The sequence below is a fragment of the Mirounga leonina genome, unplaced genomic scaffold, assembly GCF_011800145.1.
Source record: "Mirounga leonina isolate KUSES-001 unplaced genomic scaffold, KU_Mleo_1.0 Mir_168, whole genome shotgun sequence".
Taxonomy (NCBI): domain Eukaryota; kingdom Metazoa; phylum Chordata; class Mammalia; order Carnivora; family Phocidae; genus Mirounga; species Mirounga leonina.
In genome coordinates, this window is record NW_023270426.1 from 22594063 (window position 1) to 22607882 (window position 13820).

At 40.5% G+C, this 13820-nt stretch overlaps 1 protein-coding gene across 2 annotated transcripts in view; it reads right to left on the reverse strand.

Moving 5' to 3' along the window:
• Positions 1-2249: 2249 nt before the first annotated feature.
• ETF1 (eukaryotic translation termination factor 1) overlaps positions 2250-13820 on the reverse strand; it is a 31536-nt gene continuing 19965 nt past the window's right edge. The window contains exons 2-11 of one of the 2 annotated variants that reach the window (XM_035014238.1): positions 13565-13712; positions 12922-13097; positions 12266-12405; positions 9337-9475; positions 8332-8522; positions 7138-7267; positions 6439-6594; positions 6016-6080; positions 5057-5204; positions 2250-4566 (exon numbers count right to left, since the gene is read on the reverse strand). In XM_035014238.1, coding sequence (XP_034870129.1) covers positions 4484-4566; positions 5057-5204; positions 6016-6080; positions 6439-6594; positions 7138-7267; positions 8332-8522; positions 9337-9475; positions 12266-12405; positions 12922-13097; positions 13565-13569 — 1233 coding nt within the window. In that variant the 5' untranslated portion in view covers positions 13570-13712 and the 3' untranslated portion in view covers positions 2250-4483. The remainder of the gene's footprint in view (positions 4567-5056; positions 5205-6015; positions 6081-6438; positions 6595-7137; positions 7268-8331; positions 8523-9336; positions 9476-12265; positions 12406-12921; positions 13098-13564; positions 13713-13820) is intronic. The other variant, XM_035014237.1, reaches the window with a different exon arrangement.

Sequence of the window (13820 nt, forward strand, 5' to 3'; positions counted from 1 at the left end):
GCACTTGTGTCTGGTAACTATTCAACCCATTTTGGTGATTGTAGTTATATTACAAATGGGTAGCTCAAAGCCCAGATTGAGCCTCCTGGGTTCTCCTTGATATTCAGTCATCCCTACATCCTTTAGTAGTTTGCCCTCTCCATTTCTCGAAATTTTAAGGGTAATCAAGCTGTCCCAGGCACCTCTTAATGCTTATCAGAAATCTCCCCACCAGAAGCAACAGATTTATTCCACAGCCAGTATCCTTAACTCTAGCACCACCTCGTGGTTGCCAGTGCAAACTCATCCTGGCTACTTCCGGAGTACCAAGGTTGGTAGTGCAGGACCATCAGAGCAGCTCCCATCTGAACCCTTGCAAAGTGCCAGGCACTATATTATGCATTTCACATGCTTACTAAATTTAATTCTTAATCCTTATGGAGTAGGCATTATTACAGGTAGGGAAATTGCTGTTCAGAGACATTAAAATAATTTGCCAAAGTGTCACTGACAGCCAAGATTTCTATCCCAGTCACAAGACAGATTTGTTCACCATGATACTACCCTGATAGCATTAAGGCTGGAAAGGTTTAGATTCACAGACTTCCTTACCCTGGTGGGGAAACTGAGGAATAGGGACTTACCTGAAATCAGAAGGCCAACTCATGCAGAGCCAGAACCAAAGGTGTTTGTCCTAAGAGGTGACTCTTTGACCTGGGTTTTTTTTGTTTTGTTTTTTAAGATTTATTTATTTGACAGAGATATAGCGAGAGAGGGAACACAAGCAGGGGGAGTGGGAGAGGGAGAAGCAGGCTTCCCATTGAGCAGGGAGCCCGATGCAGGGCTCGATCCCAGGACCCTGGGATCACGAACTGAGCCGAAGGCAGACGCTTACCTGACTAAGCCACCCAGGCACCTCTGACCTGGGCTCTAAACTAAGCCCCACAATGAGCCTGCCAAGCAATTTTAGATTATACCTAGAACAGCATTCCCAGACAGGGTTTAGAGTTGATTATGAAAGAACCCTGGAGGTGAATTGTTTTCACGTGTACCTCTAGTTCCTGTTGTTCAGCTATGTCCTCAGCAACTTTGGCATCCAATGCTTCTAAACCCCTTGGCTGGTCATTTCCTATGTCCCTGGAGGCAGAGTCCTATCAGGGTGGGACTTGGCAGGTGGAGTCCCAGCAGGCACTCACTCAAATTGGCAACAAGGGAGAAGCTGGCATGAGGCTTAAATTCCACCTTGGCACTCAGCCTGAATCCAGTGTGCCGGTCTGGGAGCGTCACGGCATGAGAACCGAAGCCAGAGAACAAAAGATGGCAAGCGCTGCAGGCCCAGACAGGCAAACACAACAGCCCACATACCCAGCACTAGTGTGTGGCCTTCCAACTTTTGACTTCAAACAGCACGTAGGGATGCCATTAGGAGGAAAATTATATACCTCCACCATGCACAGGCAAGTCTGCCCCTTCCCAGAGGGTGACTGGGTTTCATCAAGGCTATCTAAATCTGGCAGCATTACTGGTCAATTTTGTGAGATAGATTTCCTTAAATAGGGAGAAAGGAAATCATGCATCACACCTTGGTTTTTTAACTAGGCTCCCGAAAACACCAAATAGGAACTCTAAGTACTTCAATCTTTGAGAAAAGCAAATGAAAATTTGCAAACGAAATTCTCTTCTCTTGACCCAACCTGAAAGGCTTGCTCTTGGATGAGGTTATTACTCTCCTACCCAGTATACCAGGTATGAGAGAACAAGGAGGCTTAGCTTCTGCTCTTCCATCTGGACCACCCAAAGGTAACCAGATGTAGAAAAAGGATCAACTGTGGAATTAGGCCTGGGGTAAAACCTGGCTTCACCACTGCAGAGCTGCTGCTTCATCTCCTCTGGCCTGTTTCATCTAAAATGGGCACACCCTCTACCTCCATGAAATCTTGAGTTACATGGGATAACATACTCGAAACAGCTTTTTAAAGAAGGGGCAGGTTTCCCTTTGGTGCACATGTGGAATCGGGGAAGCTACAAATTAGTCTCGCCCCAGCAACGTGAACCTCCTTCTGATGTTGATTTTGGGATCATGACCTCAGGCATCTTTTGCATGTATCTTTCCATAGGCAAATGTAACAAAGACAACTAAAATCTAAGGCTTGAAAAGTTATGAGCTAATTACTAAATTTAACACACGCCTTGGAGAGCTCACTCACACTCTCTCCGTGGTTCAGACCTCGCCAGGGAACAATCCTAAAGAATCTCAAGCACACAAAGTGTATTCTTAAATATGGTTTAATACTCTTCTCCATTTCTGTACATCACAACACCAAGATTTCGCTGCTTAGGATCTCTCTGTAGAGGCTATAGAGAACGCAAAGGCTACGGTTTTCACCCCCTCTTATTTACGTGTTTGTATGTGTAAGTGTAATACATATCAGTATATATTGATACACACATCAATATATAATGCAATATATATCACCAAAGAGAACACATTGATTAAAGAAATACAAAAATTTGGCATCATTTCCAAACTTAAATAGTAAAAATAAAAACTACAAAAGGAGCTGCATACCCTAAATGTATCATGTGAAACAACAAGCATATTCAAAAATGTAAATTTACATCCAATTGCTCTGGTCTTGTCATATCACATTAGACCCATTTACAATGGCAAAACCCTAAGGTACTGCTGTGAAGAGAGCATGTTTGCTCGCTCTTGGGTGTTCTGCAAACAAACAGCAGAGCCCAAAGCAAAAGCCTGTTCCGGTGAAGCCTCCCACGTTGGTGAATACCAAAGAATTGACTCTTCTCACTGGGGGTTGAGACATCAGGTTATACATTGAAAGACAGTCAGTTGGACCTTAGAGTACAGTGTGAGAACCAGAAGCTTTACAGTTAAGACATACTCCCTTCATTCAAGTGAAACAGGATTATTGGAACGATAGGCAGGTCTGCAACCTGGGAACAAGGAGCTGGTTCAGACCAATAAAGCTACGAGTGACTGAGTCAAGTCAGTGAAGAACAGCAGTCAGGCACTAAAGTGTTAAAAGTACCCAATTTGAAAACCAAATGCACCCCACTACCCTATCAGTGTGGGAATAATACCAATTGACTTTTAAAACCTTTGGTCCTTCAAAGTCCATTTGGTATACTTTTTTTCATTGCTACCACTGGGCACATCCTATACACTTTATTCACTGTCACCACCTCGGGCACACCATGACCTTGCATGTCAGCTGGGGTCAAGTCCCACTTAGAGCCCAGCTGTGAAGCATAAGCTTCAGGTTTTCAGGCCCACTTTTGGATCCACCATAGTTAAGTCCTTGGTGCCAGAAGCTGTGTCCCATCCCTTCCCACCCCTGCCCTCCCTACCCCCCTCCCATAATTTCTCATATGAGAGGTGCTTGTAAGTCCCATATTTGAAACAGATGCTCCAACCCCACCAGGAGGTCAGGGGTTTATAATTACATGCACAGTCATACATGTCAGTCGTTCCTGTGAAAAACCTTGCAGTTCATTTTTAAAAAAATCAAAACATTCACATAATCTCATGCCATCCAACACAAGGAAAACACGACCACCTCCCTTTTACCAAGGACAGACCCAAGCAAAATAAAATATTCCTTAAATTTCTTTGTGTCCACTTAAATTGCATGTTTTATTTCTCCCAATCCCAGCAATAGCACAGAAGCCCCATCATATCCATCCCAAACTGGTTTCTAGTAGGCTAAGATTATGGGGACCCCTGTCAATGCAAGTGATGCTAAGGGTTCCCAAACCCCGGGCACAAATGCGCCTGCAAAACAGATGGAAGGAAACTGTGCAGTTGGCCCAAATGCTTCATGTCAGTTTGACTTTGCAATGCAGTTTGCATCCTTGAAACTGACAGGCTGGAGGGGGAGGAGTAGTGTGAGGGAGTGAAGTTGAAATTGCCTCCTATTAGCTCACCCTTTCAACATTAAACAGAGACCGAGAGAGAAATGGTTCCGACATTTCACCGCGTGTATTTCTTCTTATGCAGTCTAAGCTGAGAATGCCATGTAAATGGGTCACTGCGAAATGCAGCAATTTAATTTTTCTCCAATCAAAATAAGAAACAAACCAGTATGATCTCATTTCTATTAACTTTTGAAGGTTTACAGCAGTTAAAGTATTTTTGATTCTATGTATGAAGGTTAAAAAAATCATTTTTTTTTTTTCATAAAATACAAGAGCAACCAATTTCACCATCGAGTAAAAGTAAAAACTGGGATTCTTTTTTAAATTAGTCCAAAGTGGCATTTTAGGAACTTAGTTGTATGCTGCTGCGCTGACACCATGACAAACCAAAGTGTAGGGTTGGGTCTGGTTTTGTTTCGGTTTTCTTTTCAATATCCAATGCTCATGGATTAAGTTCTGGAAATGTTCCAATTGTAAGGCAGGGATCTGTTTGGATTCCACCATGGGTATGCTCCTTGGGTTGGATGCTGGAGGGTGAGGCACGTTTTGCCGGACCCATGTCGACTACCTAGTAGTCATCAAGGTCAAAAAATTCATCATCTCCTCCTTGGTATTCCATTCCCTGGAAATCTACTCGGTACCGCAAGATACCTGGGGAAGCAAATCAAAGAGTAAATCACCTGTGTTTGTGGGATGGGGAAGGTTCACTTCAATAAGGAATTTGTAGAATTACAGAAAACAAAGAGATGGTAAGAAAAAATGGTCCTAACCATGGGGTGCCTGGGTAGAACAGTCGGATGGGCATCCGACTCTTGGTTTTGGCTCGGGTCAGGTTGTGATCTCCAGGTGGTGGATTGAGCCCTGTGTCAGGCTCTGCGCTCAGCACAGAGTCTGCCTGGGTTTGTCTTTCCATTTCCTTCTGCCCCTCCCCACCATGTACACACACTCTCCTCTCTCTCAGATAAACAAATCTTTAAAAATGGTCCCAACCAAGGAAGCTGCAACCATGTGTTGCCTCAACCTCCTGCCTTGGTGGAGGATATGCACACCTTTGCCTGAAGTAACTTGACTTTGGGATAGCCAGGAAAAGCTTTGGCTTGAGACCCTGGCGTTAAGTTTATTTTCCTTACTTGCTACTCACCTCCAATTCCACCAAATCCTTTCACAAACTGGGACCCTTCTTGTGACTTATCTGTGACAATTTCCAACGTAGCTCCAAATTTTTTATAGTTGTTAGCAAACCATTCCAGCAGGGGCATGCTCTCAATCAGCTCATGTTCTTGTCCTGTCTACAAGGGTGGCCATGAAGATACAGAAAAAAATGGGATCAGGATATATCAAGACTTAGCAACCCTATCCTCCCCATCCGTTGTCATTCTCATTCTTCCTTTCATTAAGTGGGTGTACAACTTTCTATATGAATTATGGTTTCTAGTGACATAATTCTAACAGCACAGAAGTTCTATTTCAAGTAACATTCCTCCTCAGGCTCTGGTTCAGTGATGAAATGTCAACAAACACTGAGAAGTTTTTCAACTTCTGGTCCTGTTGCTGTTTCTAAAGTCCGGCTGTTGTAAAGTGTCTCCAGGCAGCACTCATTTAACAACCCAGAAGAGACACACCAGAACAGCTTTAGGAGTAGCCTTATAAAAAAACAAAGTCCTTCAACTCCCAATTTGAGGAAGCTACTACCCTTAAGGGATCTGTGCTGGGCAGGGGACACTTGAAGCTGCAGTGATGCATTTAAACTAAACCTGCAGAAGGTGTTTCAGTGTAACAGCTGATCAAGTAAGTGAAGAAAGCACAGATTCACAGTGCAGAAGAGGCACTAGTCAGTCAAATCTTCTCTACTATTTCAAGAATGAGAATGCTTGACTACTAAAAATAATGAACCACTGTAACCATGGCATGGCCTCCTTCCTTGGAGTCAGACTGGTATGTAGCAGATAAGAGGTGATCACCTCCTGTTACCCCCCACCACCCCAAGTGCCAACAGTATGAAATTTGGTTTCCCAAGGCAGACACTCTATGCTGCCAATGCTCTAACATGGATTTATGCTTCCTCGCATGTATCAGCAAACCAGGAAAACAACCACATACCTCTTTGTCTGTGAAATGAGACTTATCCTTCTCTTGTTCTGGAGTTAGATAGAGAATTTTCTCCTCTGTAGTATTGGGGAAAAAATGTGTTAACCTGGTTCTCATATACTAACAGATATAAGTCTCACAAGGTAAGTCAGGTTAGATCAAAGGGCTTCTGAACTCCTATCAACCTGCTTTTCATAAACATATTAGTCCGCATGCACTGTCTACCAAATATGCTGCTCCTACCATACGTAAACGTTCATTCAAGATAGAGTTCTTGTCCTCAGGAAATTTAACAGTCTTAAGCAGACACTTATCAGTTCAAGCAAAACAATTTATGCAGACTGAAGCCACCTCCCCCAAATCTTCACCTCAGGTTTCCAGAACACAGAGGTCACTAACAAAAAGCAATCTTATTTTGTTTTCTAATTCTCATACCTTCTGTGCCTTGGCAATGAAGAACATATCTCATTATATCCAGATTTTCATAGACTATTAGAATCTCTACAGCTCCCATTTCTAAAGCCTTTAGTGTATCTTCAACTCCAAAACAGTACTTGCCCGTGTCCTGGCTGATTTCATCAAAGTATCGTCCTGTGATTAGGAACAGGTCCGTTAAGTACATAAGTAAAGTTTCCTTGGTAGATACAGACTTTCTTGCTCAAAATCCAAGAGAAAAAAATCAACTCAAAAATGAGTTAAGTGCCCCAAATCAGTGAAAAACCATACCACTCTAGTTGAGGCTCCAGAATTCCCTCAAGAGGTTAAGGGCTGGGCCAAATACAGTCATTTGGAAAAGTATGTGTGCTCCATTAAATCAGAAACAAAGCCCAATAATGGCCAGATTAATCTCTAATTTGGGCTCTCTATTCACCACTCTATTACAAAGGATAGTATGCAAAATGAGACTGAAGTTTGGTTCCTATTGCCAAAGGGTAAAAACAGAAATATAAGCACATTTATTAGAACTCATGACTAAAGGAAGATTAATGATTCCACTGAGGAAGTTTTTAATACAAATGCTAAATCTTCCTCTTTTACCTTTTCAGCATCTTGTTACATACATATAATCATGTGCACACAAATACACAAAAAACTTTTCACAGAATAAGTAAACAAACTGCATTTCACTGATACCTATTAATTTCTTCTCTTGAATGAATTTCACGTTGGAGAGAACTTCAGTAGATAACTCAATAGCTTGGTTGAATCCATTTTCACCACCATAGGAAATATCAACTAATTTTAAAACTTTTGATTGCAACCTCTGACATACACACACATTAAAAAAAAAAAGGAAAAAGCATCATTAGAACTTCAAAACACCTTTACCAAGACCACTACTTCTTAATGGCATGCAAAGCTCAGCATTATGAACACTGAAGTCTAAGGGGAAGAATACAGGGAAAGAACCCAATTTATTCATGAGCAGATCTCAGTGAGCAACACTGTCAAGGGTAAACTTCCCCAGCCAATTGTATCACACATTCAATTAGACCTGTAAGAGTCCATCTCATTAATCACCAACAAGACTAAGTTTCTTATTAAGGAAACAGGGGACTGTTATGTTAGTCCCTGCCATATAAGCCATATAAGTTTGTAGTGTACAACTCCACTTTTTTGGCTGAAACTTCTACCATAATGCTACTCCCTCTCCAGTAGAGCACCTCGGGAATAGTTTTATGTCTGAGCCCATGTCATAAACCAAAAGATCTTTCTGGATTAAATGCTTCAGGCTAATCAACTCTGTCATATTGCTGACAGTTTCACTGCTTTATTTACCTCCAGGAATAAATCAGAAAAGACCAGAAAAACTTTTAGCCCCTAGTTTCTTTGAAATCACACTCCATTTGGAGGCCAATTATGGCAATCCGCTAAACTAGGAGCTGCCACAGGACCATAATGATTCTGTATAAAAATGGTTGGGGCACCTCAGTTGGTTGCTCTCCTGTGCTCTCTCGGTCTCTCTCAAATAAATAAATAAAAAATAAATTAAAATGGTTGGTTTTGAAAAAGAAAAAAGACCCAGCAAAGTATGGGGGACTGTTTCTTTTCTTTTCTTTTTTTTTTTTTTAAAGAACTTAGGGATCATGAACTGAGTTGAAGGCAGACACTTAACCAATTCAGCCACCCAGGCACCCCTGAGGGAATGCTTCTTAAACACCCCGAATTCTGCCAGTTCAGAGCTAGGTTGTTTTTTGTTTTTTAAAGTTAGGTTTTTAAACAGGAAATATATCACTTGAAAACCAAAAAAGATGTGTACATCCCAGTACTCAGTGGACCCACTTATTCCCACCTAGCAACTTAACAGAGCACCGACTTCACACTTACCTGATCAAACATATCAGATTGACTTAGTTCAGTTTTAAAGTCAGCTGATCCAGCTAAAACAAGACCAGCCACATTCACTTTGTCCCCAGAAATAAACAGCTGTACAGCAGTCTCAGCTACTTTCCGAACATAGTTATGTCGCTTTTCCATTCTTAAACGAGCAAAACGCAAGGCTGATTGACCTCCTCTACCTTTGACACAAAAAGTGGGGGGAGAAAGGACAATCATTAAAAAGTACAAAGTAATTTGCTAATTAAAAGCTAAATAATCATGCATTTACCCAACAAAAGGACAAAGAGAAAAATTACTATTTCCTTAACCAAATGTTTGGCATAAACTGACACGCATTTTTAGAGAGTAACTACTAATTATTTTATCAAAAGAAGAGCCACAGGCACCAAGGAGTCATGAGTCATTTCATGATGCTTCTCCCATCCTCTGGATTTATTCCCCTCCATTATACAGTTGACCCCCCTCTTAAAGGAAGAAGGAAGAAAAAAAAAAGGTTTATTTTTTTAAAGTAATCTCTACTCCCAAAGTGGGCTTGAACTCACAACCCAGAGATGAAGAGTTGCATGCTTCACCAAATGAGCCAGTCAGGCACCCCTACAGTGGACCCTTAAATAATAAAGGTTTGAATTGTGTAGGTCCACTTATATATGAATTTTTTTTCAATAAATACAAGTATAGTTCTGTAAATATATTTTCTTTCATATGATTTTAATAACATTTTCTTTTCTCTAACTTATTTTAAGAATAGAGTACAAAATACAATATAACATACTAATGTGTTAATCGACTGTTTATGTTAATGGCTTTCCAGCAACAGGTTATTAGTAGGTAAGTTTTTGGGGAGTCAAAAGTTATATGCAGATTTTCAGTAAAAGTTATGTGCAGCTGAGTCGGTGCCCCTAACCTCCATGCTATTCAAAGGTCAAGTGCACTATTTATTTTCTTATTGCTAGACACAAAAGAAAATGGGCTCATAGTCTCTTCCTGCGTTACCATGTTTCTTTGGGAGATCCACAGTGAATTTGTGCAGGACTTCTCTCGTGTTTCCTTGGAGTGTGCCAAAAAGTGCACCACTACCATCTATTACAATGAAGCCAAACTTGCTGTCATCTGAAAGTAGTGCTGTTAGAGCCTGGAAAGCAAATGTAAGTACCACACAATAAATCCCAAAGCTTTTCCAAGGTCAAGACAAAATCCAAAAGGACAGATACAAGCGCTTTCACCCCACCCAAGATGGTATGAATACTTAGAGAGAAAAGCCATTTTATGGAATAATTTAGACTTCAGCTATAAATATGTAACCCATATGTACAATTTTGAACCAGATGCAGGAAAAAACCAACAATATTGATGTGAAGCCTTTCAACAAACCTGACCTGGACACATGAATACAAAGCCACCAGAGATATAGGGTTCAGATCCATTCTAGTCCTTGATTTGATTCAGAGTGATGACAATCCATGGAACATAATATTCAAATTAAAAGTCTAACCTCAAAGGGGGAAAAAAAAAAAAGAAACTAACCTCCAAAAGCTTTCTGTACAACCCCAGCTTCAACAGGCAGTATTCATTATAGCAAAGAGTATCTTGTAAATCAACTCTAGAGTAGGAATACATGAGTAAAAAACCCAGAAAAAAGGTCTATAAAAAGATCTAGTTTTGAAATGTTTCATTTAACTCCTATGTCTTAAGCCTCCTTAATGATATCAGGATATAAAACTCAATCTTATTTTAAAGGTATTATTATAGCTAAATGATTTAGCTTTTTTAGGTTTTTGTGGAGGAAACCCCTCCTTCTGGGTTAGCATATAATTATAACCCAATAGTTTTGCCTCCTGAAAGAGCAAATATTTAAACAGTCCTGGGAACCCATATAGATGGGTGAGTTTCCATGATGGGAGTCTGCGCACCTGGTAAATGACTAATTGCTAGGGGCCAGGCTTTTTTGGAGCTAAGAAATACCCATTCCATTTTGACTAAGGAAGAAAATTTCCTTTAAGAATTGACCAGAAAGCAGATTAATCATTAAGAATCAATCTTTAACCATACCATGTCTGATAATTAGCATTAAGCCATGAATGTTACACACATTACATCACAATCTGTTAAGTAGTTTGATTGATTTTAGGTTTTCAAAAATTCTTCTCATCCGGGAATACTTACCCCTCATAAGAATGTGTATTTATCCTATTAAACAGGACATAAATTGTGTGGTGCAATATGTCACACCCATATCTAGTTATCAACCTATCAATTAAAAGCCAAAATAAACAAAGCTAGCAAGATTAAATAGTACTTTGGAAGACTTAAGATTTAGAAATATGAATGAAGCTAGCTTAATAAGTAAGTTAAAGCTAGAAAACACGAGTAGCAGGTACCATTTAAATTAACAAGACTCAAAATCTGCTTTCACGGAACTAGATACAGGTAAGTGGGACTGGATAAGACCGTCCCAATGAAGCTTTTGCCAGAGGAGGCTGGCAAGATAGCCAAAGAGAACAGTCTCAACCATCTATGCAACAAACCAAGATCCAACTGGAACTGGACTTCCTGTCAAGTTAGCAGAAATCATCCATTGTAAACTGTGTCGACAAATGTCAGTTCTAATTCCACTGTAGAGGTTTTTCCCTAGGTCGATGAAAAGCAAAAGACTGAACTAGGAGCCAGCTGTGAATTCCTGATTGTTCTACTGTTGACTGATTTAGGTCACTCTAATGAGGCTTCCTCTCCACCCTTAAATTTTACCTTATGGCAGCTCTGTCACTCAAAAGTTTCATGGGGGAAAAAAAAGCTCTTACAGTCCTCAAGATTTTAAAATTTGTGAGCTGAAAACTAAGGGTGCTAGAAATACAGCCAAGTATCATGGGTATATAGAGAGAGATGGAGATCTGGTTAGGCAGTTATGTCCTCACCTCTAACCAGTTCTCCAAACACTCAGTTTAGCACTTTCTTTCTTTTTTTTTTTTTTAAGATTTTATTTATTTATTTGACAGAGAGCGAGTGAGAGAGGGAACACAAGCAGGGGGAGTGGGAGAGGGAGAAGCAGGCTTCCCGCTGAGCAGGGAGCCCAATGCGGGGCCTGATCCCAGGACTCTCGGATCATGACCTGAGCCGAAGGCAGACGCTTAACAACTGAGCCACCCAGGCGCCCCTCAGTTTAGCACTTTCCTCAAACATGCTGAATGATTATGTCACTGTGTCATGATAAATGTGAAGTCTTTTGGGGCGCCTGGGTGGCTCAGTTGGTTAAGCGGCTGCCTTCGGCTCAGCTGATGATCCTGGAGTCCCGGGATCGAGTCCCGCATCGGGCTCCCTGCTCAGCAGGGAGTCTGCTTCTCCCTCTGACCCTCCCCTCTCTCATGCTCTCTCTATCTCATTCTCTCTCTCAAATAAATAAATAAAATCTTAAAAAAAAAAAAAAAAGTGAAGTCTTTTATTTTTTGAAAACAGCCAGCCTTGTGGTACAGTGACTTAGAAAACAGTCTGGCAATTCTTCAAAAGGTTAAATAGTTACCACATTACCCAGAAATTCCATTCCTAAGCATATACATGCCTCTCCCCAAGAAAACATACGGTCACCCAAAAATTCATACATGTGTGTTCAGAGCATTATTCCTAATAGCCAAACAGTGGAAACATTACAAATGCCCATCAACTGATGAACAGAAAAATAAAATGCGGCCAAGTATCATTTGGTAATAAAAAGGGATGAAGTACTGATGCTAAGTTAAAGAAAACAGTAAAGAGCCACCCACTGTATGAAATGCCCAACCTAAGCGAATCTAGAAAGACAGTATAGATCAGTCATAGCCTAGAGCAGAGATCTTGGGGATGGGAATGAGGCGAGGATTGGTAATAACTGCTAATGGGTATGTAGTTTCTTTCTGGAATGATGACAGTATTCTGCGCTTGAACTTCTTACCTCTGTATGGAATTTGTTGTCACACAAATACAATGACGTATTAATTGGTTTGAAAGGTTCAAAGTCAATGTTGACTTTCTTTTCTTTTCCTTCTTCTGTAACAATTGTACCACAGTAAACAACCAGGCCATTTGGAGGTACTGCAAAAAACACAATTTCTCTACTTAAATCCACAGTTAATTTTCCTCAATTAATAGAAAATATTCCAACAGTCTACTGTCCCTGCTCCTTATTTTGAATTATTTTTCAAGATTTTACTTTTCAGTAATCTCTATATCCAGCATGGGGCTCGAACTTACAACCTGGAGATCAAGAATCACATGCTCTACTGACTGAACCAGCCAGGTGTCCCATGTCTCTGGCTCCTTTAAATATTAATTTAAATAAAGCAGAAATATTTGTAAATCTCTCCTGCAGAATTCTCTCCCTAATTTTGAAAATTCTTGAGATGTTTTAAAAGGGAGGATTTAGGTTTTTAAGTAACTACTACTTTAAAGAAAAGTAACTTAAAAAAAAAAAAGGGTTAAATTCCAAGGCCAAAGGGACATTGCTAATAGATGTCTGAAAAAAACCATTAGTAACCAAAAGCATCATGGCAGGATCAAAATGGAAAATATAACCAAGACAAAGTAGAGGAGGAAAATGTTCAAGATTACCTTTGTTATAAAGTTTGAGTCTTTGTTGTACAGACGTAATGGCTCCCAGGACTGAAAGGCGGTTTACTCGTGACTTAATGTTAGATGCAGTTCCAAACTCATCTGCTAACATTTTTGCCACTCGTGAAATCTGGTCTTTGGGAGGAATGATCAATGATATCATGCTTGTGCCATTGCTGTGGAAGAAAGAATAACATTAGAGGTTCAAGTACCACGTAAGTGAAGAGTGAAGAGTTTAAATTCATGCTTACCATTGTAAAGTGAGCTAATGAAATTCCCCTAAAATAGAAACTGATCACTCCCTAGGTGACCAGGAAGGTAGGAACTACACCAGTGTAATCAAAGTATGCCGGGTAGGGAAGAGTGTTCAAAATACGGTAGGTACTCAAGTATTTGTATTTAAATTAAAGGTTTTATTTATTTGAGAGAGAGAACATACAAGTAGGGGAGAAGGATAAGCAGATGCCCCACTGAGTGGGGAACCTGACGCCGGACTCCATCCCAGGACCATGAGATCATGACCTGAGCCGAAGTCAGACACTTAACCAACTGAGCCACCCAGGTGCTCCAGTACTCAATTATTTGAATGAATCTTAGCTATGTAAAGAAAAAGACAGCACTTTAAGGGATGCTCAGGAAACACCTCATTCTTCAAGGGCAAACTGAGAAGCTTTCATAAGCGGGGTGACGACAGGCTGGAATTTGACAGAGTCCACGGCAGAGGTCTGGAATCTGGTGGTTCTTTCAGTGGAAGAAGCCGTCACAGGATGATGCACAAGTCTTTACAAAGTCTATGTGAAAGAACAACTGATTATCACCCCCTTTCAATTCCAGACTCACCATGAAAATTTATAATCATTAATTTAGCACCCTAAGTAATCTGATAATGGGAAAGGAGT